The sequence below is a fragment of the Ahaetulla prasina genome, chromosome 11 (genome assembly GCF_028640845.1).
Source record: "Ahaetulla prasina isolate Xishuangbanna chromosome 11, ASM2864084v1, whole genome shotgun sequence".
NCBI lineage: Eukaryota > Metazoa > Chordata > Lepidosauria > Squamata > Colubridae > Ahaetulla > Ahaetulla prasina.
The window spans coordinates 21,436,111-21,463,128 of record NC_080549.1 but is presented as its reverse complement, the minus strand read 5'-3'; the positions used below and the strand labels follow the sequence as shown (position 1 = coordinate 21,463,128).

Genomic DNA, 27,018 nt, shown 5'->3' with positions numbered 1-27,018 from the left:
CCCGAGGGGGGAGATTATAATTGGAGGGCCCAATGTCTCTATGGGATACTTCAGAAATGATGAGAAAACAGCCGAAGATTTCATTGTCAATGACAAAGGCCAGCGATGGTTCTGTACTGGAGATATTGGAGAATTTCATTCTGACGGGTGCCTCCAAATCATAGGTGGGAACTATATTTTGGTTTGCTCACAAAGAAACCTGTCCCTGTTTTTATAGGAGTAAGCTCTTTCAAGCACATACACTTAACAGCCATATAAAAGAGTTACCTTTTTTTTATAGCAGTCTTCACTTTTTGTAACTACATTTTAAAAATTGGGCTCTGGCAGTTGCAAAGGTAGATGTTGTTATCTCAGCAATTGGTTTTGCATGAAAACTGGCTGTCAGTTTTGGAAGGCAATTTTCTTTTTTGCTTCTTAACTGCCACATATTTTAGCTGGGGAAGTTGGAAGGGGGTTGTTGTTGGAGCGGTAGAAAGTTAGTCATAACAACATTCCGTATTCAAGGACATCTTGCATCTGATGTAGACTGCCTGAAGATTGTATCCAATTGAGTGTGAAGAGTTGACTGGACAATGTGATGAACTTGTGGATGTGGGGCAGGGCTGTGAACTGTCAACTGGGTGTGGAAAACCTGGAAGCTTTCAGTTTTGGGTTTTCCCAGCTGTGCCAACATGACACCTCTAATAAATCGGAACTTTGAGGAGCCTTAAGCCTCAGAGCTTTATTTCATAGGGGGTGTTCCTTGGAACCCTGACACTGGCATTGTTCTGTGTAAAATAGAATGTCCGGAGACTGCTGACTTTCCCATTCAGTCTCTGGCTTTGCTGAGAAAAGGACGAGGACGGTCTCTCAAACCCCAAATTGTATGTGATTCTTTCCCCAGATCGTAAAAAAGACTTGGTGAAGTTGCAAGCTGGAGAATACGTGTCTCTTGGCAAAGTTGAGGCAGCCTTGAAAAACTGCCCCCTGATTGACAATATTTGTGCATATGCGAAAAGGTGAGTTTATACATATGTGATCTTTCATACGTTTTCATGGGATTTTTTTTTTTAAAAACACCAACTTAACATCGACCAGGTTGGAAACTAAGAATCTTGTGTGCTGCACATTCCAAATTCGTTGCTCCAGCAGGATTCAAATGGCTGGAACTAGCTAGGCCCATTCCAGCAGGTGAGACATACGTAACTCAGTGCTTCCCAATCTCAGCAGCTGAGAAGTTTTGGGAGTTGAAGTTGAAGTTCATGTACTGTATCTTCAAGTTGCATATGTTAGGAAGCATTAGGTCCTATACGGCAGGGGGTCTCCAACCTTGGCAACTTTAAGCCTGGAGGACTTCAACTCTCAGAATGCCCCAGCCAGCTGGGGCTTTCTGGGAGTTGAAGTCCACCAGGCTTAAAGTTGTCAAGGTTGGAGACCCCCTGCTATAAGGTACCCAAGAGAAGGTTGCCCTATAATCAGTGCTGGTGAACCTTTCTGGCACCAAGTGCCGAAACGGGAGCGCGCACATGCGGGGTAGCACCGGAAACCGGAAGAGCAGCTCCCTGGCAACGCACACACAGGAACACCAGAAACTAGAAGAACGGTTCCCCGGTGCACTTGCAGCTGCTGGGAAGCTGAGCTTCCAGTTTCCGGCATGCACATGCGCACCGGTCACCTGGTTTATGGCGCGTGTGTGTGAAGACCATGCGCTCCAGAAACTGGAAGCTCTATGCATGTACACCAGGGACCTGCTCTTCTGGTTTCCAGCGCTTCTGCGTGCATGAAGACCGGCTGGCCGGCGTCTATCTGCGCACTGGAACCCGGAAGAGCAACGGGCGACGGCTGGGATGCCCGGAGAGATGGCTCTGCGTGCCACTTCCGGCACCCGTGCCCTAGGTTCACCATCACAGCCCTCTATCTTGAGTGAGGGAGCTGACCAGCCTTCAGATGGTGCTGAACTGCATTCTGTACCTCAATAAACCAGCCGTAGTAAAGGATGCTTGGCATTTCGTTCAGAAACCGTTTGAGGGTCACAGGTATATGCCCACATTGCTGACATCCTTCTAGATCTAAATATTCATAACTATATAAGTACAACACTCTCCTTTTGGTTTCTTCTCACCTTTTAGCTATTATCTATCTATATACACATATACACACACAATTGACAAGTAACGCTCTCTACATGGGGCTCCCCTTGAAGAGTACCCGGAGCTTCAACTGGTCCAAAATGCGGCCGTGCGGGTGATTGAGGGAGCGGCTCGAAGCTCCCATATAACACCTATCCTGCAGAGGCTGCACTGGCTTCCGGTTGCCTTCCGGGTGCAATTCAAGGTGTTTACCTTTACCTTTAAAGCGCTCCATGGCTTAGGACCGGGTTACTTACGGGACCGCCTGCTGCTACCGGTGGCCTCCCATCGACCAGTGTGCTCCCAAGGAGAGGGTCTCCTCAGGGTGCCGTCGGCCAAACAATGTCGACTGGTGATCCCCAGGGGGAGGGCCTTCTCTGCGGGGGCTCCAGCCCTCTGGAACGAGCTACCCCCAGGGATACACCAACTCCCTGACCTCCGGGCCTTCCAGCCTGAGTTGAAGACTCTTTTATTTCATCGTGCAGGACTGGCCTAATAGTTTTTTAATGAGGGTTTTTTAATAGTTTTTAGAATTTTCAGCCTATTTAAATTAATCTTTTAAATTTGTTTTCAATTTTTATATTTGTTGTTCTTAGTTGGCTGTAAACCGTCCTGAGTCCTTCGGGAGAAGGGCGGTATAGAAATTGAAATTAAAAAAACAAACAAACATAGAGATGTATTGCTGGCTGTCAACTTGGCTGGTTTTATGGAAGTCCTGGGGGGTCAGCTTCTGAAATCCCCCTGCTGGGAGACCGATGGGCTTCCTTGGGCTTTTGGTTGGCTACTGTGGTAACAAACTGTGGGAATAGATGAGCCAGAGATCCGACCCAGCAAGACATTCTTAGGTTCTTATGATCTAAATATACATAGTTGGAGCAACCTTTCTCATTTCTGTTTTTATTCTGAAGGAAATAAATTGAAATAATGTTCAGGTCTCTGGGAACCTGTGGATAAAAGTTACATCTACAGTTAGCATGTGAAGTTCAACAAGTATCCCCCCACAACACAATTTCTCACAGAACCCCAGTTGAAAAAGGCTGGCTAGTGTAATTTTCAGGGTAAAACGTTTTGCTTAGTCAAGTGTCACTAAAAACTAAAATAGTGTTTTCTTGTGTTTCGATCTAGCAACCAGTCTTACGTTATCAGTTTTGTGGTTCCCAATCAGAAGAAACTAATGGCACTTGCTGAACAGAGGGGTATGTCTGACAGCTGGGTCAACATCTGTAACAATCCTGTCATGGAATCGGAAGTTCTGAAAGAGATTAAGAACATGGCTAACAAAAGTAAGCAAAGGAAGCTGTTTCTCTGAACTGTAGAGTGGTTACAACTCATGATCTTATCTGCAGCAGTATCATTCTACTCTGCTCGAGTATCATTCAGTATCGTACTAATGATAGGAGAAAGTGTTCAGAGCTTTTGCAAGCCACTTCCCCGTTACTGCATTTTCCCCCAATTTCTCCAAGAGTGTCTGGAAGGCAAGAGGAATTGTCAAAAAGGTGGCTGCAGGCACATGATCCAAGTCCCATTCTGGGTGGGTTTTGATCATGTGGTCCTAGGCATTATTCCAAGAGTCCCATCCCACTCCTTTTCCCTTCAAAAGTGGGGAAGGTTCAGTGGAATCATGGATATCTTCAAGCAAACTGAGATTGCATTCCCATGAGCAGTAACATCATGTCAATACACCTTATGTGAAAGCTTCCCATACATACGTCACAGAATATTTACCAAACCATGTCAGTTGTCAAAAATTTACAATTAATACAAGCATTTTTGTACACAGTGTTGAGCCAAGAACTGTATGGTTAGATTAGAAGTGCTGGATGTGAAAGATAGCTGTATTCCAATCTCTGTTGTCTGGAAAAGCAGGCAATTTAAAAATTGCAAACCAAATGGAATTGATGTTGGGAAGTACTCAGTCTGGGAGGAGGGATCAAGCACAAAGCTAGTCTAGAGTCACTGCACAACAGTAAAACCAATCCTCCCTGAATTCCTTGGAGCCTTATCTAATTGTGCCCAAGAGAAGGCTGTCAGACTGGGGAGATTCCTGTATTATAGGCAAAACATAATGAAATGGTAAGCTTGAACTTTGCACATGTAGCCTGGTTGTTCATGCCTGACAAATGACTCATAATTCTAATTCCTAACATTTATCTAGTTACTCTTTCAAGAGGACAGTAAGGCTATGATTCTTACTACTTGTAATTTATAAGAGGGATAAAGTTATGACCCTATATGCAATTTGCAACCGCCTTGCCTTTTGCATTGCTGCTATTGCCAAAATTGGCGGTGTGGAGCCTTTCTGCTTTCATGTAGGAGACACATAAAAAATTCAATGAGAAGCCATAAAATTCAGTCGGGTGAATTCCTCTGAAGTCTGCTACCAGTTCGCTTTGCTACTGGTTTGCTGCGTGTGCGAATGTTCACACCAAATGCGCGTTTTGCATACAGGCACTGAAAAAGGAGTGTTAAGAAGCCTTTTCTAAGTTAAGTAGAACAGCAAGGGGGGGGGGGACTGCTGTGCCGTGCAATTTAGATTCATTAGAATGCAGGATTTCCTGCAAATGTAAATTGTGCGGCACAGCTGATCGTTGGAAATACTGGTTCGTTCGAACTGTTAGCATTTTTTTACTACCGGTTTACCCGAACTGGTAGCTTTTATTACTACCGGTTCGAGCAAACTGGTCCAAACCGGTAGCATTTCACCCCTGGATTCAGTATAATTTTAGGAACAAAGCAAGTCTCCTCCAGTTCCCCAAATGAAGAGAAAAAAAACAGGGTTAATGCATCAAGATCATGGCTCTTACATAGCACATTTGTCCCTGTTGCTACAGCATTCCATTATAGAAAGCAGGACAGGCCCTTTTTTGATGTTTAGGATGTACGGCCTGTGCAAAGATTAACTGCACATGGCCCATCCCGCTTTGTATGGAATTATATGCCATAGCATATTGGTACTCGACCTTAGAATTCCCTCATTGGCTGGGAATTTAGGGAGTTGAAGTCCACACAAGAGTAGCCAAGGCTGGGAAACGCTGCCGTATCATCTGGGCCTGACAAGCTATGTACTGTAGCATCATTTAGTGAGCTAGTCGAGCTTCATATGTAACTTCTGTATAAACTCTGGTTCTGTGGAAGAAAAGGAAATAAGTGTATCACAAAACATCAAATGTTCAATAATGCAAAAATAGATTCTGACAATTTTAAACTCTCCTTCTCTCCTCAAGTATTAAGGAAACAATTGCCATGTACTGAGGATTTAAAGACACGCAACAGGTACTTAAAAGTAGATTCAGGGAAGTATTTTCAGATACAAAATGATCTTAAAGGCCCTGTGAAGCTACATTGGTTATTGTCCTGCCATCTGCCGGCCATGGGGAAGAATGCACTGAAGAAAAGACTGAGAGCGCAAGGCATCTTATTAAGAAACACAGTTCACTTAGTGACTGTTCAAAGTTACACTGGAATTGAAAAAAGTGACTGCGACCGGTTTTCACACTTACGACTGTTGTAGCATCCCTGAAGTCATGTGATCAAAATTCGGACACCTGGCAACTGGTTCATACTTATGGTGGTTGCTCTGTGATCATGTGATCTCTTTTTGCAACCTTCTGACAAGCAAAGTCAGAAGCCAGGATTCACTTACGGTAACAACTGTGCCACTAACTTAACAACTGCAGCGATTCACTTAAATGGGGGGGGGGGAGGTTGTAAAATGGGTCAAAATTCACTTTACAAATGTCACTTAACAACAAAAATTTGGGGCTCCATTGTGGTCCTCGACTACCTGTATTTAGATTTTAAGTGTGAAGGGGTCCTTGGTGCTCTCTGAGCTTGGTTGTTTTCCTGCAGACCTTTTATTACCCGAACTATGTAACATCATCAGTGCTTGCTTGAGTTGAAGTGTGCATGTTGTTTTGGTGCAACATCTCTGTCAGGCGTAGAAATAGCCTTGTATCTTTATTTGAAATGCTTAATGGCTGGAAGTCTAGGATGCCTCAGTAGTGGAGGAAGTGTGCCTACGGGTAGTCCTCAAGTTACAGCTACAGTAGGGACCAAAAACTTTTGTCATTGAGTGGTGCAGTTGTTAAGTGTGGTATCACACGACCACACCCAATTTTAGGACCTTTTTTCCTGTGAACATGAAGTGAGATGTCACACAACTGCGACTTATGGCCTTCCCTGCTGCCTTCCCCGTTGGCTTTGCTTTCGGAAGCCAGCTGGAAGGTTGCAGATAGTGATCACATGACCTTGGGATGCTGCAGCTGTCCTAAGTGCATGGTGGTTGCCAAACGCCTGAATGACAAATCATGTGAACCACACGGAGGGTCTGATGGTTGTTAAGTGCGAAGACCAAGTCCTAAGTACCATTGTAACTTTGAGCAGTCACTAAACGAATGGTTGTAAGTTGGAGAATTCTTGTAACAGAAAAGTGATCAAAGTAATCAAATCTTGATGTTCTGGATTTCAGTGGTTGATAAGTCAGGCTTTCCAAGGAAGGTCTGGATGGTCTCTAGACAGTAAGAGTCCTGCAGAACTGCTGTTGTCTAATTGGTCTTATTTAAGACCATAGAATAACGGAGCTGAATCGGACCTTGGAGGTCTTCTAATCCAACCCTTTGCTCAGGCAGATAAATGGTTGTCAAATCTCTTCTTAAAAACCTCCAGTGTTGGAGCACCCACAACTTCTGAAGGCAAGTTATTCCGTTGATTAATTGTTCTCATTGTCAGGAAATTTCTCCCTTAGATCTAGGTTGCTTCTTTCCTTGATTAGTCTTCATTCATTGCTTCTTGTCCTGCCTTCAGATGCTTTGTAGAATTGATTTGAGCCCCTCTTCTTGGTGGCTAAAAAAAGGTTTTGAACAGAAAAAAACCTCAAGTCTGCTGCATTCACATATAAATGAATAATGTTTGTAGGTTGTGTCCATCTGCCTGGCTCCTCTCTTCAAATCCTGATCTCTGTTTTCTTCCTTCTTCACTCCCCACCCCCGTTGCTCTTCCAGTGAAGTTGGAAAGATTTGAAGTGCCCATCAAAGTGCGTCTGAGTCCGGAGCCCTGGACTCCTGAAACAGGCTTAGTCACCGATGCTTTCAAACTGAAAAGAAAGGAGCTGAAGAACCATTACCTCAATGACATCGAGCGGATGTACGGAGGGAAATAAGACCTCCCAATCACCCTGCGTCAGAAACCGTGCGTTGTTTCTTCTGGAATTGAACAATGAATGAATTTCCCAAAGAGCGGTTGTATTTCCAAACAGAAGCTGTATTTCATAAAACAGTTGAAAATTTACTCTTGGTTACCCAGAAGGAACAGCTGCTCTGGCTTTCTGCCCTGCAGTTTTCCAAGATGCTGTCAAAAATACCGACCCACTGCCATGGTTTCATTAGACCACTTCCAGTTCCAAATGGCTGTGTTCATATGGAACGCCCTCACTGGATAAACCAATACTTCTACCTTTCTATTCCGGCTTCTTCTCTGATTTGAAAGCAGTGAGATCATCTTGGCTGAGTCCAGGGCGATGTTTTTGAAATGGATGAAATGCTGCTCCGGAAATGGCTCTCTCAGGTCCTTTGCTGAATGGCTCATTTGAAGGTGACTGTCATTGGAGGTCCCAAGAGAGGAAGAGGGATTTCTCTGGTGAAAACGGTACTTTCACCCAGCTGTAAACTGACAGTCCAATGCAACAATGCCCAGTGGGGTCCTTGCACCACGTGCCAAGTTATTCCTTCCTTTCTTTCTGCGGCACCATCTCTGCCATGAAATTATTCCTGCAATTTCTAATTATTTTTATTACTCATTCCAGAAAAAAGGATCCATAGGCAGTTGGCCCACTGCTCAAGAAAATACTGGTGGCACTTTTAAAAGTCACCTTTGCTGTTGCATTAGGAGAAAAAAACCCTTTCACTGCCATTGGTGAGCACAGAGAGATTCTCTCATATTTATTTTTCTCTCTTTCAAATTGGCTGGTAGTAAACATTTAGAGTGCCAAAAAAAAAAAGAAAAAGAAAAGAAACTATCCTCACAGATGATCAGAGGTAAATTAAGACATTCCAATCAAAACATTTCAAGCCATCTTTGGAAGAAGACAAGTGGATGACTTTGGCCGTGCCTAGCATCATTTTGGCTTATACTAAGAACGCTGCCACGATTAAGCCGGCATCTTTTCCGATCATTTATTTATTCGCACTCGCTACCTTAAACAAAAAAAATCAGTGGAACAAAACAAGTCCTGTAACTAAAGTAATCAGCGTACCGTCTGCTTTTGCAGAGTGTTATGCTTTCTGGGATGTTCGCATCACTTCCTCTAAGCACATCCCCACCACAGATAAAATATTTGGTTATTGTTGTTTGTTTGTTTTTTATTTTAAAGGGGCATTTTAATTTATCTTTGACTATATCACATAAAACAAAATCTTATATTAAATGAATTTCTATGCGAGTGATGGACGTAGCCTTGGCAACTTTGTGTTTTAAAGTGTTTGCAAAGGGAATTTTTTTGTCTGCTATTCTTATTTAAAAACTGGAAATCCTCAATGTACGGAGGGCGGGAGGGAGCAGCCGTCTCCTTTGTGTTGCTGTGTGCATTATTCCAGAGAATGTCTTTTGTGCACTGGGCTTCTCTATTCATACTAGTAGTTCACACTTGAAACAAAACCGAGAAGAACGTGGCAACGTTGGGATGCTGTTCTCCTGTGCACTTTCAATCCTTTTCTGTATGTGGCTTCCATTTTTGTACAAATGTGGCGCTCGGGTGCATTGTGTTACCTTTTGGTGGCTCTAAAGTATTTATAAAATAGATTCTCTTTTATTCATTATATTTTAATGTGTATATTATGGTTAAAAAAAAGAAAAATAATTGGATATTATTTGGAGAATGAAGGAATTTTGTATGAGATGTTGTTCAAAACACAGCGGTTTTAAATGCAAGTTGGGGAAATTTTTCCTTTTGCTAGGTAGATGTGTGGTTGAGCCAACTTCTAGAGCAACAACAGACCATTAATTCTGGCTAATCTTACTGCCTGATCAGAATTGGCTGTGAATGAGGACCCATTTTTAAGCCATGAGGAATATTTTTGAGATAGTTTCTGGGCAAGCTTATCCTATTGATTAAAAATAGACATTCAAAACAGGTCAATCCGCAAGAAAATATGATCCCAGGGAAATGCCTCTTAAGAGCTCAACCAAACACAAACCTTTTATTTACAGAAGCAACAAATGCTCTCCCTATCATTTAGTGGGTTTTCTCCTAAAAGAAACTCATTCAGCATGAGATTAAAACTCTGAGGTAGAAAGATATTTTGATTTAAAGCATAACAAAAGGTTAAACAGGAAATGGGTATATGCAGAGGAAATGCCTAAGGTGGGATTTCAGCAGCTCACACTTCCTTTATACATATATGCATTAAGGGTACTGCTGGCCTGTGAGATCTTTCTCCTCCAGTTTATCAGCTAGCATCATTTTCAGAAGGGCTGGAGGTGCGCTTGGAACAAACTTTTCAAGATGGCGGATGACCTACTCAGTAGAGAAGGTCAACAAAACATTTTTCTCCTCTTTATTCACATGGTCATTAAGGCTGTAATTTTCCACATTTTTTCAAGTCTAAATGTATACTTCATTAGTATACTACATTGCTGTCCCCAAAATAAGCTAGGTTATACAAGACATGGTGGCTCAGGGGCTAAGACAGCTGAGCTTGTCGATCGAAAGGTCGGCAATTCGGCGGTTCAAATCCCTAGTGCTGCCGTGTAGCAGGGTGAGCTCCCATTACTAGTCCCAGCTTCTGCCAACCTAGCAGTTTTGAAAGCACATAAAAATGCAAGTAGAAAAATAGGGACCACCTTTGGTGGGAAGGTAACAGCGTTCCGTGTGCCTTTGGCGTTAAGTCATGCCGGCCATAGGACCACGGAGACGTCTTCGGACAGCGCTGGCTCTTCGGCTTTGAAACGGAGATGAGCACCGCCCCCTAGAGTCGACAACGACTAGCATGTATGTGCGAGGGGAACCTTTACCTTTTACCTTTATACAACCATACTCCTTACTGTGGACAGGTTTTCTAGAACTGGAAATACATCTCTGCACACCAAGAGGCTTGCCTTTCACTCTCATATCGGAACAAATTAATATCACTCTCTCTTATCAAGAGATGCTACGTGACAACTAGAACAAGGAAGTCATCCATTTTAGAGAAGCTAAGTTAGAACTCCCTCATTTTCAGTTAGAACAAGTCAACGAAGTACCATATCTTGAGAAAATATGCCGTATTGTCTCCTTTCATAAACTAGTTTTTCAGCCAAGCAGGAATAAGGGTCTAACTATAATATGTACAAGTTTGCAATTCTCAGATGAGCAACTAACTTATTTGCACAGATTCACTAAGCCCGGCACTAGTGACTTCACTGGCCATACTTTTTTTAAAAATGCCACCTTTATCCTAAACACCAGTTTTATAAGAGCCATGGTGGCACAGTGATTCGAATACAGTATTGCAGGCTAACTCTGTCCACTGCCAGCGGTTCGATTCTGACCACCTCAAGGTTGACTCAGCCTTCCATCCTTCCGAGATTGGTAAAATGAGGAGCCAGATTTTTGGGGACAAAATGCTGACTCTTTAAACCACTTAGAGAGGGCCTATAAAGCACTATGAGGCGGTATATGCTATTTTCATCATGTGCAAAGTTTTAAAACATGCAGTTGGGCCGGAATCAGACCTGGTATTCTTTGCAGCTTGACTAAAACGAGATCGAATGAATCTAGGATCATCTTAAAGCGGCCTGGAAGTTGCTTTCTGGGAACATCTAACAGATAGATCATACCTTGTGAATCAGAAAGAAGAGAAACAACCCCAAGGGCTTTTAAAGCTCTGTGCAATTGTTCTGTGGAAAATGGCAAAATTCTTGAATTTTCAGCAGTGCAATTTTGAAATAAAAATAAAGATGGAAATGAGAGCATTTACTGTTTGTGAGGCCTCACTCCTCCCAAAGAACTTTGCCTGAAGCATCCATAAAGTAAGATTTTCTGCTTGTCGTCAACTTTTGTCAACATGTCTTTGGCTCACATCTCTTAGTTTTGCTGAAACAGGGTGGCTGACTTTCAGTCTCATCTCTATAAATGTACAGCTAATAATGCAATCCTATCTGCATCTAAATCAGAGGTCTCCAACCGTGGCAACTTGAAGACTTGTGGACTTCAACTCCCAGAATTCCTCAGGCAGCAAAGCTGGCTGAGAAATTCTGGGAGTTGGAGTCCACAAGTCTTCAAGTTGCCGAGGTTGGAGATCCCTGATCTAAATCATCTGGAGCTGAAAGACACCTAGAAGTCTGCTGAGCCTTTCTGAGATTGTGACATCAAACCATCATCCACCTCCGTCATCCAGTGTGGAGCCGCTTCAGGCTCAGTTCCTGTTTTGGAAGCCGGACAAAATAAAAACCCACAATTGTGTAACCAGATTTAGATCAAGAAAGATGTCATTCCTTATAAGAAACAGATTCTAGCATGTTTGCATCCCGAGCCTTTTTTGGTCATTCTGGGCTACTTGTTTTGAGTGGAACAACTCTGAATTGGTCGATGGAGAGCAGATCAAGCTGACCTGTTTTTCTTTTATAATGTGCTCTAAAAATTCCACCTCCCTTTGACCACAAACATATCCAGGGGGAAAAAAAGATTTCCCAAAGGAAAATATGGGAATATTACCCATTTACATCAGTAAAACCGAAGCCATTACTGTTGAAAAGTAAAGTCATCCAAAAGTTTAGTGGCTCTTCCTGCATTGTTTCTCAACCCCAAAAGCCACCTCCAATTTTATGTCAGACTTACAACTCTCAATATACCTGGGCCAGAGCTGGTGTGTAGATCCCCATCTAGCCAGGACTAATATGCAGTATGTGAAACAGAGCCCTGACATAAGTTTGATGGCTATCAATAAAATAGGGATAAATGTGAAGCACAATCTCTACTACATTTAATAGCATTTAGCCTGAAGTTACTATCTTAAAACAAATGCTGAAGTGAACACACTGCATAAAACCCATAACCTATAAATTAATGCCATCAAACTATCTATCTATCTATCTATCTATCTATCTATCTATCTATCTATCTATCTATCTAAGATATATATATCGATATCTATCTCTAAGAGGACTGGAGCAACCAGATTAGAAGAAGAATGTTTTTCTTCAGCTGTTAGAAGAGTTTCAGTCTGTTGTAGTAACTGGAAGTTAAGGTCATACCAAATGAATTAATGCAGAACAGTCATCCTTGAAAGAGATGTTCAGCATTTGAGAATTATATCAAACTACTTGAATTCATGGATAGAATGATGAAAAGCAGATCCAGAGATGTCTTCAATTAAATATATACTTACTCTGTGCTTCCCCCAAAAAGGACAATTGTGAAAACAATATTTTTTAAAAACTAGAACTCAAGATCTGTAACTGCTAGGAAATGGAGGTTTTCAATAGTTGATAATTCACAAGGTGAATCAACTGTCCCAAAAACATCAGGTTCCAAAAAATAAAAGCAAGAATGAAGAATTCAGGAATTCCACTTGAAGAGTAATAAGAAGCAGATAAAAAACATGGTACTGAAGAATCAACTAAATTTTGCTTTCCAACACAATTCTTTATCATCATTGCCATTCCAATCCTAAGAACCTTGGGCAACTTACAAAAAATAAAAGCACAAAATAAAAATGCAACTACCAGTTAAAATAGAAGATGAGCATCTTAATAATGAAATCCTAGGTGGCTGGGAAAGAATGTTTTAAGCCTTCTAATCTTGTCATAGGGAAGAACTAAGACCCAAAACCAACAGCCCCAGATATTCTCCCAGTGGAGATCTTGTGTTGATATTAAAGACCCCAGAGGCATTTTCAGAAAGTGATGTCTTACTGGCCTAATCATGCAAAAGAATATAGGAGAACAAAGAAGCGGGTCATCAAATGAATCTACCCAGAGTTCCCACCTGATGCAAAGGCCCAGGTCTCTGGAGGAGGCTCTGAGGCCGGGGAAGGAAAGAGAAGAAAAGGACCAGCAGTAGCAAAAGGGGGATGGGCTCAGCCACCAGTCCACCCTTGGAAGACCTGATGGTTTGATCATCATGGAGAAAATCTATGTGGCCACTAAAAGTCGAGAACCACCTTCCATGGCATCGAATCAATCAGATCTGGAGTTTCTGCACAGTTCCTCAATCCAAGTCGGCCAAGATCAACCCTGGTTCGTTTCTTAGATTGCTGTCTGTCCCCTTCCACAGGACTCCAAGCGCCACGTGAAATGGCTCCGGGACAAGCCCAGCAGCTGCTCCCAAACCAGGAGAAACCACAACTGCAGCGCCGCTTCAGGCTCCACCGAGACCCCCGCCCAGGACAGGCAAAGGCCAGATGGCTTCTCCGCCCTCCCCCGCCCCAGCTTTTCTTCCAAGTCCTCGGGGGAGGGGGCAGAATCCCTCTTTAAGCAGCTCAGGTTTCAGGATTGCCCGTTAAGGAACAAAGGCGCCTCCGGGAGGCGGAGAAACTGCGGCACGACCCCCCCCCCGCCTCCAAACCCGGGGATAGGAGGGGGCGCGTCCCCGGCCCCTTGCAAGCCGGCAAGCGCAGCATCTGCAGCCTTTGTCTCTGCCCGGCGCCCGGCAGGTCAGACGGAGGAAGCCCCGGGCGCTGCTGGAGCCATGCAAGAGCCGGAGGCGAACTGCAGCGAGAGCCGGCGGCTGCAGCGTCTTCTGGGCCGCCTGTGGCAGGAGTTGCGCGGCGGGGGTCCCGGCCCCAGCGCTTCTTCCAGCCCCGCCGCGCGGCCCCCGGGCGAGGACGACGCCTACCTGTACATCCTGCTGATCATGATCTTCTACGGTTGTCTGGCCGGCGGGCTGATCCTGGCTTACACGCGCTCGCGCAAACTGGAGTCCAAGCACGACCCCTACCATCTCTACATCGAGCGCGACTGGGCGGCGGGCGGGGGCGGCCCGGCGGGGAAGGGGGTCCCCGCCAGCCCGGGCGAGCGCAGCAGCAGCGGAGAGAGCGAGCCCCTGTGAGAGGGGGTGGGGGAGGCAGCGAGTCAGACCCCCGACTCCTTGCGGTGGTGGGGAGGGGGCTTCAGGGTTCAACAGGACTCCCACTGGCTTTCCAAGCCTCCCCCAGGAATTGCAACGGCCCGAAGCGGAGAAGCAGCATTAGAAAGACTGTAAAGAAGGCAAACAGGTCGTGGTCCACCCCACAAATCATGGGTGCCTTGGAAAGAAGAAGAAAAAAAAAAACCCAGATTCTGACAGCTTCGAACCCAACCTGATTACTTCATCTGGCTCTGCTCTGCAAAATAGGTGAGTTCTCCAGCCAGCCCTGCTCATCCGTCTGGTTCCCGTTTTTAAGGGGGCTTGACTGCCAAATGTCTTCTCCAGTGGATTTTGGCTAAGAAGAAAACACAGTGTGAAAGTCAGTGACTGATGCAATGGCTTCATCCCTCCTGGCAGCTGCCAGGGCCGGATTTTGTCAAAGGAGGCCGAAAGAGACCACAGCTGCATCCAGAGACTGGGTGAAAATTCAGAGGTTTGATGCCACCTTGCAAGAGAGCCAGAACATTACAGTTCCAAAGGGCGCCATTGTTTGTCTGCTTTCACAATCACAAATCAATGCGTCTCTTTCATAGAATGCAGGTCCGCATCTGTTTAAGGCAAGAGTGGACCAGCTCCAGTGTGGAGGATTTCAGAAGGCTGTGATGCTGGATTTCAGAAAACTCAAGCACACAGATGCTCCCAAATAATCAGAAAAGGACATTATCAAGATCTCAGGATAAGACTGAAGCAGGATTGTTATAGCATGGCGTAAGAGCTGCCTCAAGCCTCATCAAAGATTCCTATAATGGATTCAGTTGGCTTCTCATTGTTAAAGTTTTTAGAGGAAAAATTTAGGTATGGGAGGACAAACACAGGTATGAGAAGATGGAAGGATCTGTTTGAAAAGTAGGGCTGATCCAAAGCCGAACCTTTAGGATTTTGTGTCATTGGCAGTATCGTACTTATGCTTCAAACCCATATTCCCCAACCTGAGTGGTGGCTATCTGGGGCACAAGGATCCCAGCAGATACATCTAGGGCAGTGGCCCCCAACCTTTTGGGCACCAGGACCTGGTTCTGTGGAGAGGTTTTTCCTCAGATCAGAAGGGGTCTGGTTTTACATACTGCCTGCATCCTATAGATGGAGCTTCGCTTGCTTGCACAGCCCAGTTTCTGGCATGCCATGGACCAGTGCCGAGATCCAGAGACTGGAGGTTGTAGACCCCTGGTCTAGGGCACTGGGGAAGGATAGAGAATTGACCTAAAGAAATTGCTGGCACCTAGTCCTTTTCTCTGCGCGATTTAAAGTGATGGGAGTTAGTTGCCAATTGCTTCACTGCCAGGTCTCAGGTCAAATCACGGGCCATTGGGGAAGGAGATCTTTTCATCTCTGGATCTTCTCTTTTGGAATTGGCTAGTTAAGAGATTCATTTAGTGTCCATATTATGAGCTTTGCTGGCTGAGGAACTCTGGGAGTTGAAGTCCACAAGTCTTAAAAGAGCCAAGTTTGCAGACCTCTGCCCTAGTGTATTTCCAATCCATTTTGCAGAATTGTTTGGATGAATTTATTAGTCTCACACATAAAGGGGACCCCCTCCAACATATCAGAATTTCAGATAATCAGAGAGAACCAAATTCATTTGACTTTGGCTTTGACACCAATTGAGTTGCAATTAAACTTTCATTGTTTCCCCCCTAATACTATATTTGCCTTAGTGGAAAATAAAATCCACAGAGAAAAAGAAGGATAGAGTGAGTGGGCTGTCACATCTCATCTTAACATTCTGTCCTCAATCATTCATAAAGGGGTCCGGCGTACTGGAATGGGCCAACTCGCTGTGGGACAATCCAGATTATTTAAAATAATTAAAACATTATTTTACTTATCATTCACTTTACGTTTTGTCCCTTCTTTTGCATCCTTTCTTTAATTATTCTATCCCACAATTTCTTCAATATTAGTGTAAATCTTGTTCCATGGTAAGTTGGTCATGGCAAATTGTCCCGCAGTGAGTTGGCCACAGCGGGTTGTCCCAGACCCCCTGCCCACTTCTGGTTTTGGTGATAGTGATGCTGATTTTCTTCTTGGTTATTTTGCAGCCAGCATTTTTTTTTAAAATTTTTTTTCAGATGATCATCAAATCCTATAAGCAGTATTTCATTGGAGAGGCAATTTCCGTAATGAACCAATTTTAATCAAATAGACAGAAATCTTTTAATTGAGCAAAGGTGTTGTCTTTGGTCTAAAATGAAATGATAAATGCTATGACTTTGTTAACTGGGAAGTAGAGCTAATGAAAACAATTTCCATCTTTTAATGATTTTTGAGAGGTAGATTTCCAGTTCAAATAAAATAACATTTACATGAACGTCTGGATGAACAATTCTGGTTTATGCCGATATGACATCCCATGTTCTTGGGAAGGATTTGATGTGTATGAAGGCAACAACAGCTAAAGAACTGGCAGTTGTTATTTGCAATCTTAAATATATTTGTGTATTTTTTTGTGGTGACCACGTACTTGCTCAAGCGCGGAGTGATCTCTCATCACTAGCACTGATGATGTTACCCAGTTTGAGTAATGAAACATCTGCAAGAAAACAAGCAAGCTCAGAGAGCACCGAGGACGCCCTCATGTTTTCTCTTTGCTTTCCCATCCCTGCTAGAATTGCAGAGATGGTCTTCTGGGAGGCAGGTCCCGTTTTCATCCATCCACAAAATATTCCTGTACAAATTTCACTCCCTGCCAACTGTGCAGGGTGTGAATATTTATTACAATGGTACTTTCTCCGTCATAACTTGTGCAGCAACATTGGATAGGCTACTCTCCCTTCTAAATGTTTTGCTTCAGCATTGATTAATCCCAATATTACAAAATAAATTTCCACTGGAACAGAAAGAGACCCCTTCACAGTTGAGCAGATGGCTCAGAACATTCTTGTTTTCCTAAGGTTTTTTTTAAACATTACAACTTTTGCCTTCCTTAGACCCATTTTGTTTTAATCTTAGTAAGGATGCTTTCTTTCTTTCTTTCTTTCTTTCTTTCTTTCTTATTTAGATTTTTATACCGCCCTTCTCCCAAAGGACTCAGGCCAGATTAAAACAGTACAATATACAAATTAAAACCACAGTTAAAATAACCTATTCTATAAATGGCCGAAAATTAAAACCGTCAAATTTGACCCATAAATAAAATACCCCAATTAAAATTATTAAAATTCGAAAAATTTAAAAAATTTAAAAAATTAAGCCAGTCCCGCTTGGATAAACAAGTACGTTTTCAATTCACGGCGAAAGGTCTGAAGGTCAGGTAATTGACGCAAACCAGGGGGAAGTTCGTTCCAGAGGGTAGGTGCTCCAACAGAGAAGGCCCTTCCCCTGGGGACCGCCAGCCAACATTGCTTGGTGGACGGCACCCTAAGAAGACCCTCTCTGTGTGAGCGTACGGGTCAGTGGGAGGCATAAGGTAACAGCAGGTGGTCCCATAAGTACCCGAGCCCTCTTCTTGTACCTCCAAAGGCGTTCAGAGGGATACAGTACAATTTCTACATAAGTATGGTATATGAACGTATGGTGGGAGGGGGGGAGCTTGTAATAGTTACACACTGCAAATAAAACTTTAAAATGTGCCCACAAAGATCTCTTCATGGACTGAGTGGAATCCACTGGTTATAAATACCTTAGTGGTTTATAGTTGCTGGAAACTCCAACATCCAGGATATGCTGAAATCTCCCAGAGCTCATATTGGCTAATTTCAGAAAGCTTTCAATGCAGTCTGTTATCAATAAAGCTTTGCTGCTTTGGAGTAAGGATATGAAATGAAGTGGTATTTAGGCATTTATTGCCCTCAGAAAGATCTTTTTTCCTGTTAAGAGTAGCAAAAACTTGAAGCCTCTGCTTGGAATGTAGCTGATGTCAGTGACAGAGTTTCTGTTTACTGTCACTCCATATTATGTGGTTGGATGCCCTTCCTTCCCATGGACTAATCAGAGCAGGTGCGTCTTCTGTGGTCTTTGTGCATGCCTGCATTCCTGCTCTCCCTTTGCCTGGTATGTGGCTCTCTGAAGGTTGTGCATGCTGGGAAGCACAAACAAGTCAGAGATGCACTGCTCTGGGTCATAGGACCAGGGCCAGGGCTTAGCAATATTCCAAGCTGCTGCACAAATAGCCCACTCGAAAGAGAGGCCCTGTGGATTTACCAGTTTCAGATTGGGACTTTCCTTTTGTTTGGCTCTCCTCCCACACCAAGTTTGACTCTGCTCCCTTTTGTTTTTGGTGAATTACTCACTGGTTGGACAGAGTACCAGGCCCCTTTAAATAATAAGTTTCCAAGATTCTGTTGAATTGGAAGGCATATAAAAGTAGGTCTTTTTTTAACTGTAACTATGAATAGTGTTCATAACTATGAAAAATAACTATGAAAAAAAAGGGAAGCAGTGACTCGGGGGCTAGGACGTTGAGCTTGTCGATTGAAAGGTTGGCAGCTCAGCGGTTCGAATCCCTAGTGCTGCCGTGTAAGGGGGTGAGCTCCCGTTACTTGTCCCAGCTTCTGCCAACCTAGCAGTTTCGAAAGCACGTAAAAATGCAAGTAGAAAAAATGGGGACCACCTTTGGTGGGAAGCGTTCCGTGCGCCTTTGGCGTTGAGTCATGCCGGCCACATGACCACGGAGAGGTCTTCGGACAGAGCTGGCTCTTCGGCTTTGAAACGGAGATGAGCACCGCCCCCTAGAGTCGGCAATGACTAGTACGTATGTGCGAGGGGAACCTTTACCTTTATGAATAGTGTAGACCCAGCCGTACGTGAAACCTGTTTCTATAGCACTAATCAGATTAATTCAAAACTGCATTTTGGGAAAAGGCACCTTATAATTGCACATTCATAAGTGCATGGAAACAGTCCAGCATTCACATCCTCTTCAGAAAAGCACCAGTGCATCTGAATAAGACCCACAGGCATATTGTCGGTCACCAAAACAATCTGGACCTTATCTTCTCAGTATGATCTTTGCACTCAGTATGATCTTTGCACTACTAGTCCTTGACTTACAACCTCAACTGGGACCAGAATTTCCATTGCTAAGCAAGATGGTTGTTAACTGAGTCATACAACCTTTTTTTGCTACAGTTGCTGAGCAAACACCAGTTAAGTCAATCATGTGTCAGCGTTCCAGAAAATCCCTTCCTGCAGAAAAGACTTGGAAGCAAACATCTTTCAAAGTTCTTTTACTAGCATAGGTAAACTGGCACAACTGGATGAACTCTGAATCTGGGGATCCGGGTTTTCCCTCAGTAAGACAAACTCCAAAATCCCCACCCCCTTGACCCCTCTGCCGATCACATGCTCCAATCGTCAACTGTCCCATCTCGAGACATCACTCCGGCCACTCCTCCTCCAGATGCAGGCTCGGCCTGACCTTGACCGGCAGGAAGAATGTTATGTCTAATGGCCCCTTCTACCAACCCCACCCCCTACTTTCCCACACATGGGAAAGTGGCAGCACGGAAGCCTCCAGCCTAGTATGGCTTCCAAAGCCTGACATCATGCAGCTTCCCCCATTGGCTTTGTTGGAGGTTGGCTGGGAAGATCACAGATGACAATTACAGGACCCTGGGATACTGTAACTGTTCCAAATACATCCCAGTTGCCAAGTGCCCGAATTCCGAACACGTGACAATAGGGATGGATGCTACAGAGGTCATAAATGCGAGGAGTGGTCATAAATTGCTTTTTTCGGTGCTGTGGTAACTTTGGATAGTTGCCCAATGAATAGTTGTTAAGTTGAGGGCTACTTGTACATAGGCATGAAATAAATGGATGATAAAATCACAGATACCTAACAGACTTTAGTGGAAACTTTTCAGTGTTAATTTTCTTCCTGTAATGCTTCTGTAATGCATTCAAATTTGTGGCACAGAAAAAGGAGGAAAATAAATGTTTGACATTTCAAAATGTTATATAGGAATCTCTTAAACTAAGATTGTCCCATTTCCAAAGAGAGCTGAAGAAGTTTCTGGCATTTTCAAGGAGGAAAAAAGCCCAGTTGAAAAGCCACGTTTGGGACAACCACGACCAAGATTCAAATCCAAGATTGGATTTGGTCATAACCAATGCCGTGGCATGGGAAAGCAGCAAAACAGGTACCGGGCACTTTCCCTACAGATTGGGAAAAACTGGGGAATAAATGCAGGATTGAACAGAGTAAAAGTGGGGTATTTTCAATCCATTAAATTTATTTATCCCTAACTGCTCAGAAATGTTCTGACTTTTCACTGTGAAAAATGACAAATGAAGAACGATTTAGAGAACAAAAAAATTCCCTTAGATGGATTTCCCTTTAATAAAACTACTGTTTTCTCCAAATACTGAAATATGAAGCAATTACTGCTATGGAACGCATGAAAAATGCAAACATGTATAAAAACATAAACACGTAGGGAAATTCCACAGGAATAAATCAGCCACACGCTCATATTTCACCTAGCCTGTAGCAAAATTCTTGTACTTGTTTCAGCAAGGCCCACAAATTCCAGAAGACCTCATGAATCACAGATACAATCTTTGTCTCTCCCACCATCATTTTAATTCTCATTGAAGTAAACCAAACTTGTGCCTAATAGCATTTCTCCTAAAATATTCGAGGAGGAGAAGGGTCCGTCGTGTGTTAAATCTGAAATCTATTCAAGTCCGAAAGTGCACAGAACGCTTATAAAAATGATTCCACTGTCATTTAAAGAGGTAACCAGTATAGTTAAACCTGGCTGCAATGCAGCCTAATGAAACCTTAAAAGCAAGGAAGTTCTTTCATTAAAAACAACATATGCTATAACTGTGAAACATACAAAGAGATGTGGAGAGAAGGGTGAATTTCCATACTCAACAGGCTCATCCCCAAAACCAGGGCTATTTTTTAAAAAAAATCCAGAAGAAAACATCTTGCTCATCTCACTAATGAGGGCTTTCTTGGAAACGGAGACAATCACTCATGACTTTCCAGACTGTGTTATTATTTGTGGTTTGTTCTGTTAGCAAGAAGTTCTGGTTGAAGTACTGTGGCTTGTTCCCATCAAATTTGACAGTCCCGCAGGTCACGACAAGAACAGTAGTCTGATTCTGAGTCGCTTGCTCTTGAGAAAGGAAAGAAAAAGATGCTAAAACAGAATTGCTCCTCCGAAATCTACTTTTAAACACAAGCATGGACATTTCTAAGAAAAGATCTTCAATTCTTGTCTCATTCTAATTCTTTCCCAGTACTTAGAAGTAATCTATTTAGCAGTTCAAATGCATGCAAATGCGAGTAGATAAATAGGCACTTCGGTGGGAAGGTAACAGCGCTGCGTGATATCATGCTGGTCACATGACCACAGAAATGTTGGCCCAACGGCCTTGAAACACAGATGATCACTCCCCCCTATAGTTGGCAATGACCAGCGGAGTAAAATCCACAGGGACTCCTTTATCTTTACCCTACCTACTTAGAAGAAAATTCAGCAGCTTCATTTATCACATTATTCATCTGAACAAAGAAGTGTCTACAGTAAATAGCAGCGTTCATAGTGATGCATCTACCCAATCTCCTGCCTTTTTAAAAAATGCACACCCACCCACAGATGCTGCTGGTATCTCCTGCCTCTTTCTTTCAAACTCGTCAAAGTACATGGAAGCCAGCTATTCTGTTCTGCAACTGCTAGCATTTTGTCACCCATTCTTGAGGACCAGTAATTCAAACCACATGCTGTCAAACCTTCAGGCAAACTGAGGAAAAGAGGATTTCCACTGTGGACAAAGACTTATTTAATTTATATGCCATTTGTCTCACCCTGCCAGGAGACTCTGGGTGCTATGAGAAAGTTCATTCCTCAGTTGGAGCAAAATGCAGAATTGGAGGTTAACGTTCAAAAGGACTAAACAGGATGCTAGTCTACTATGCTACTTTCTAAAATCTAAAAGAATAAGTAAGAATCATACAAATGATGTGGAAACATTCAGATAGCTCCTAGCTATACAAATTCAAATATTTTAATTACATTTCAGAGTAGAGCTGTTTGTCCTTCACACCATAGAAAAGATTACCCACACCACTGCATATTAATAACTTTGTGGATAGTGGCACAGTCTTAAGTTATCTTACCATGAACAGGCTGGCAATCAAACGTGTTCACTTGAAAGTCACTAGATGGTAACAGCTCAAAGAATTTAGCAAGGCCTTCTTGGCCAGATATAGCATTCCCATTCCAAACTAGAGTTGCATCATCAGTGTATAGTCTGGTTAATACCTGCAGAACATTAAAAAACATTAGGTGATATGCCAGCAGGATTTGCCCTTTCCACTTGCAAACCCTTACTGAAAAATCTGCTTTTGTCTCACAGTCATGTTTTTTTTTTTTTTACATTCGAAAAGTTCTTAAAGAGGTTCTCTGGGAAAACTCCAATCAGTTAAATATCTGCTCCCAATAAACTGACAGATAAGAACTATGACACTAAAGATAGGAAGTGTGCAAAATGTTTCTAAATTAGAACAGGTTGTTTCAATTTCAGAACATCTCCAATGAAAAGAGAACCTAGGACACTTCAACCGATTCTTAGAGATGGCTCGGCTAAGTCTCTGCATTTTTCTTGGCAAGGTTTTGCCTTTGTCTCCTTCTTAGGGTTGAGAGAAAGTGACTGGCCCAAGTCACCCGGCTGACTTAGTGCCCAAGGTGGGGCTACAATTCATGGTCTCCCCCAGTTTCTAGCCTAATGCTTTAACCACTACATCAGACTGGTTCTAGTTGACTCCTAGCTGAATATAAACAGTGAAGTATTTCTAAAAGTAATAAAGAAAAGATAAAAATATATAAAACCATACATTCTTTACTAACAAAATAGCTACTATAAATCTACATACCCGTCTTCTTTTATCCATGGTTTCATAATAAACATTTGCAAATTCTTCCGCTGCTCTACATGCTTGATCCACGTAGGTTTTGAAGTCCTAAAATAAACCCACATAGTTATAATTGAAATTATCCTCAAGGGGCATCAATAATATGCTAGTTAGATTTAGCAATTCTACTCTGCCAAGTGCTACCAGACCCAGATTTAACAGTCAGAAGACATGTGGCCTTTATGTCACAATTTGACTCTCATGGATACAGAAACCCCACCACTTAACTAACTTGTAGCCAAAACAGGCTGCTCTGTTGCCAAAAAAAGAACATTCCAACTGTCCTGGAAATTATCTAGATCCTAAAATTGGTTCCAAATGATCCAACATACTAAATCTGGTACAAATTGTGACCTTGTTTTCTGTTATTGAGAGAGAAAAAACTCCCATTTTACAATCCCGTAAAAAACAAAAATTTAATATATTGGCATATTAAAACCAGCAAAAAGTACATTATCGTAAAATAACCAGTCAAATTATCCAATTCTGGGCATATTATGTAGTTGCCTGGAGATGGTTTTCAATGCTGGGAAAGGTGGAAAGAAAGGGAAGAAGACAGTCAGCAGCAGGTGGAATTGACTCAGGTATAGTTGCGATAAACACATCTTCGGAAGACCAGATTAGAGACACATCATGGAGAAAACCTATTTATGTAGGCCCTGAAAATTTACACCAACTTGAAGGCATATAATTAATAATAATAATAATAATAATAATAATAATAATAATAATAATAATAATAATAATAATAATAATATTTTAATTTGTATACCGCCCTTCTCCCGAAGGACTCAGGGCGGTGACAATAAAAAATAAAAAAATCAAACAACATAAAATAAATTATTGCAACACAATAAGTTTTCTGGGTGATTCTTAGTGGGTTTTCCCCCATTATGGTTTTTATATGAGGGTGACCTTAAAAAATTGCTGAACAATTAAGGCAACACTGTTTTCAATGCAACCAGACTGCATTCCTACATTTCTGAAAATTACCGTATATAGAAGTGCTTTGCAATCATCTCCTGGGATGTTTCTGAATTTCCATCATGTACTCCAAAGTGAGTGTTGGTGGGGAGAGAATGATAACTCCTACCAATAAGGTTAGTTTGAGGTCATCATGGTTTATTATAGACACTGCTGGGTCAAAGCCAAGGGATTCTCTGGCAGTGTCCCTTCTAGCCACTTGTGAGGCAACTTTTGAATCTGCTGAATGTTAGCCAGGTGCTGCCACCTGCTGAAACCCTTAACAAAAACTGTCTGAAAGTTTAACATGGATGAGAAGTAACCAACTACATTCCTCACATTATGAACTGTTTTTTGTATCCTTTTTAAAAATCCAACTCACTTTCCTCTCTCTTTACTACATTTTTCCACTCAATGAAGAGAAAAACTGCAATTTAAATATTTACAATTTCAACAGTCTCCTCCTTCAGTTTTAGCTCCAGAACCATATAAAAGTAGCAGAGAAACATTCTAGTTCTTTTCACACAAAATCCATCATCATTATATAATTCCATCTGTTTCTTAAGGTAAAGGTAAAAGTTCCCCTTGTGCATACGTGCTAGTCGTTACCAACTCTAGGGGGCGGTGCTCATCTCGGTTTCAAAGCTGTCCGAAGACGTCTCCATGGTCATGTGGCCGGCATGACTCAATGTCAAAGGCGCACGGAACGCTGTTACCTTCCCAACAAAGGTGGTCCCTATTTTTTCTACTTGCCTCTTTATGTGCTTTCGAAACTGCTAGGTTGACAGAAGCTGGGACAAGTAATGGGAGCTCACCCTGTTACACGGCAGCACTAGGGATTCGAACTGCTGAGCTGCCAATCTTTTGATCAACAAGCTCAACATCCTAGCCCCTGAGCCACCATGTCTTAACCGTTTCTTAACTCACCATAATTTTTGGCTCAGTACAACAACACACACACACACATCTTGGATTCAAAGAACTTGAGTCCATTTGGCTTCAGGTGTCATGTAAACCTTTGCATCTCTACTTGCATGTGTGTGAAAAGCTACCCAGAGGCAACTCCACAACTGCGAAGGAATTGGAACTCTCATCTCTCTGACTAGGGTCCCTACTCACTCATTAGTGGGATTGTTGAGGTTGTGCCCATCTATAAAAAGATTCCAGGCAGCCTACAATATATTCGATCCTAATTTAATTCACACCTAAAAACCACATAAACAGGAAAGCTGTAGAGCCTAAATGAGACGTTGATGACTGAGTTGAATCGTGTATAGCAGGGGTCTCCAACCTTGGCAACGTTAAGCCTGGAGGACTTCAACTCCCAGAATTCTGGGAGTTGAAGTCCTCCAGGCTTAACGTTGCCAAGGTTGGAGACCCCTGGTGTATAGGGTGTATCAAAAGCCAGGCCACAAACAAATCACTTTCATGTATCTCTAAACCCTCCTTCCTTGACTTGTGAACCTTCTTAAACGTAACTAACTTTTTCGCTGGAGAAAAATACATTACTTCATAAAACAGTTTATATATATATATATATATATATATATATATATATATATATGTATGTATATATATATATATATATATATATATATATATATATATATATGTATGTATGTATGTATGTATGTAGGTCTTTGGTTGTTCAGGTTTTCTCCTGTGTAAAATTAGAAGTGTCTTGGCGACGTTTCGACGAAGTCTCATTCGCCAAACAGGACACACACCCAGCCAATCAGAGCACAAAAAAACCCCAGCCAATCAGAGCACAGCCAAGCTCCCACCCAATCACTTCAAATCCCCACTAGCAGTTAAAAAGGAAGAAACAGCTGCAATCACACATTGCTCCTAGAAGCACGAAGCTGAAGCCTGAAGATGATGAATGAGACTTCATCGAAACGTCGCCAAGACACTTCTAAAAAAAATCTAATATGAGAAAAAAGAAAAAGAAATCTGTACTGAAAATATATGGAAATTTCTGGCCCAAGAAATTGACACACACACACACACACACTTGAGACACATACACACACAGAGAGAGCTGAAGAAGCTTCTCGGATGAGAAGCGAAACGTCTTTAAAGAAAAACCATAAAGTCCAGTTGTCACTTGGGGGAAAAAAAAGCACCTTTTTGGGATACACATAAAATATGACACATTTTATCAGTAAAAACCCAATTTCGCTCCTCCCGGCCTTCGCTCTCCCCCCTCCCCCCCCCCGCTTGGGACCAGAAGCCCCATCCTCCGCTCCCCGCCCCCCCTTCGTGGCTTCTCTTACCACGAAGGCGGACATGCCGGCGGCGTCTCCCCCGGGCGGCCGCCCACAAGCGCCGTCAAAAGCCGAGCGGCTCTCAGGTCAAGCGGGAGAGGCTCCCTCAACGAATCTCCCCGGCCCGTTTCCCTTCCGGTTCTGCTCCCAACGCCTTCCGGTGAACCGCAGGTGCCCACTCCGACAGTTCCGGCTCGGCTTCGAACACGCGGGTGGATGGAAAAAAGGCTCAGCGCAGAGACCGGAGCCACGGTCCGGCAACTCTGCGCAGGATCCGGCGAACAACGAGCGGACCCATCCGAATACGGAATCTCCTGGCTTCCGAAGGAAGGAAGCGGTTCCGCTATAGAGTGCAGAAACCTAGAGCGACAATGCTTGGAACTCCTGGCGGGCCTTATGACCACGGCGACTTCCGGTACTGGGAGGAAGTTGGAGTCACGTGTCGCTATGGAGGCCGGTTCGCCTTTCTCCCAACGCTGGGAAGGAAGGAAGGAAGGAAGGGCGCCCCGTGTCGCCTTTGGGTTGGCAGGCGCCCCCGCGGCGGCTGCTTCTCGGCCTGCAACTCGAGGAGGGCTGGGCCAGGGATGAGCCCAGTTGGAAGGGCCTGTACTCCAATTCAGGGGTCTCCAACCTTGTCAACTTTAAGACCTGTAGACTTCAACTCCCAGAATTCAAAGCTGGCTGAGGAACTCTGGGAGTTGAAGTCCACAGGTC

General features: G+C 43.1%; 3 protein-coding genes across 4 annotated transcripts in view; 2 read left to right on the top strand and 1 right to left on the bottom strand.

The window, feature by feature from the left end:
* ACSL4 (acyl-CoA synthetase long chain family member 4) overlaps positions 1-8,913 on the top strand; it is a 56,497-nt gene extending 47,584 nt beyond the window's left edge. Inside the window, exons 12-14 of the mRNA XM_058154721.1 lie at positions 884-998; positions 3,234-3,391; positions 7,109-8,913. Of these exons, the coding sequence (XP_058010704.1) occupies positions 884-998; positions 3,234-3,391; positions 7,109-7,266 (431 nt within the window). The 3' untranslated portion in view covers positions 7,267-8,913. The remainder of the gene's footprint in view (positions 1-883; positions 999-3,233; positions 3,392-7,108) is intronic.
* Positions 8,914-13,153: 4,240 nt separating this feature from the next.
* KCNE5 (potassium voltage-gated channel subfamily E regulatory subunit 5) lies at positions 13,154-16,516 on the top strand. The gene is made up of 2 exons (XM_058154637.1): positions 13,154-13,192; positions 13,333-16,516. Exons 1-2 carry the CDS (start codon positions 13,154-13,156, stop codon positions 14,128-14,130), a joined length of 837 nt encoding a protein of 278 aa, XP_058010620.1. The 3' UTR covers positions 14,131-16,516.
* A 4,499-nt stretch (positions 16,517-21,015) lies between these two features.
* Positions 21,016-26,681, bottom strand: NXT2 (nuclear transport factor 2 like export factor 2). 2 transcript variants are annotated; one of them, XM_058154723.1, is made up of 4 exons: positions 26,317-26,681; positions 23,036-23,122; positions 22,280-22,424; positions 21,016-21,275 (listed from the first exon to the last, which is right to left on the bottom strand). In XM_058154723.1, exons 1-4 carry the CDS (start codon positions 26,326-26,328, stop codon positions 21,097-21,099), a joined length of 423 nt encoding a protein of 140 aa, XP_058010706.1. In that variant the 5' UTR covers positions 26,329-26,681; the 3' UTR covers positions 21,016-21,096. The 2 variants fall into 2 exon arrangements, with proteins under 2 accessions (XP_058010706.1, XP_058010705.1); XM_058154722.1 differs by having other exon boundaries at positions 26,314-26,676.
* Positions 26,682-27,018: the final 337 nt, after the last annotated feature.

Bases quoted from the DNA above. Each gene is read 5' to 3' on its own strand.
- KCNE5 (XM_058154637.1), top strand. From the start codon at position 13,154: ATGGGCTCAGCCACCAGTCCACCCTTGGAAGACCTGATG. The intron at 13,193-13,332 runs GTTTGATCATCA...TTCGTTTCTTAG, and splicing joins CACCCTTGGAAGACCTGATG to ATTGCTGTCTGTCCCCTTCC.
- NXT2 (XM_058154722.1), bottom strand. The intron at 22,425-23,035 runs GTATGTAGATTT...AATGTTCTGCAG, and splicing joins CCATGGATAAAAGAAGACGG to GTATTAACCAGACTATACAC. The intron at 21,276-22,279 runs GTAAGATAACTT...TCCTTTCTCAAG, and splicing joins TGATTGCCAGCCTGTTCATG to AGCAAGCGACTCAGAATCAG.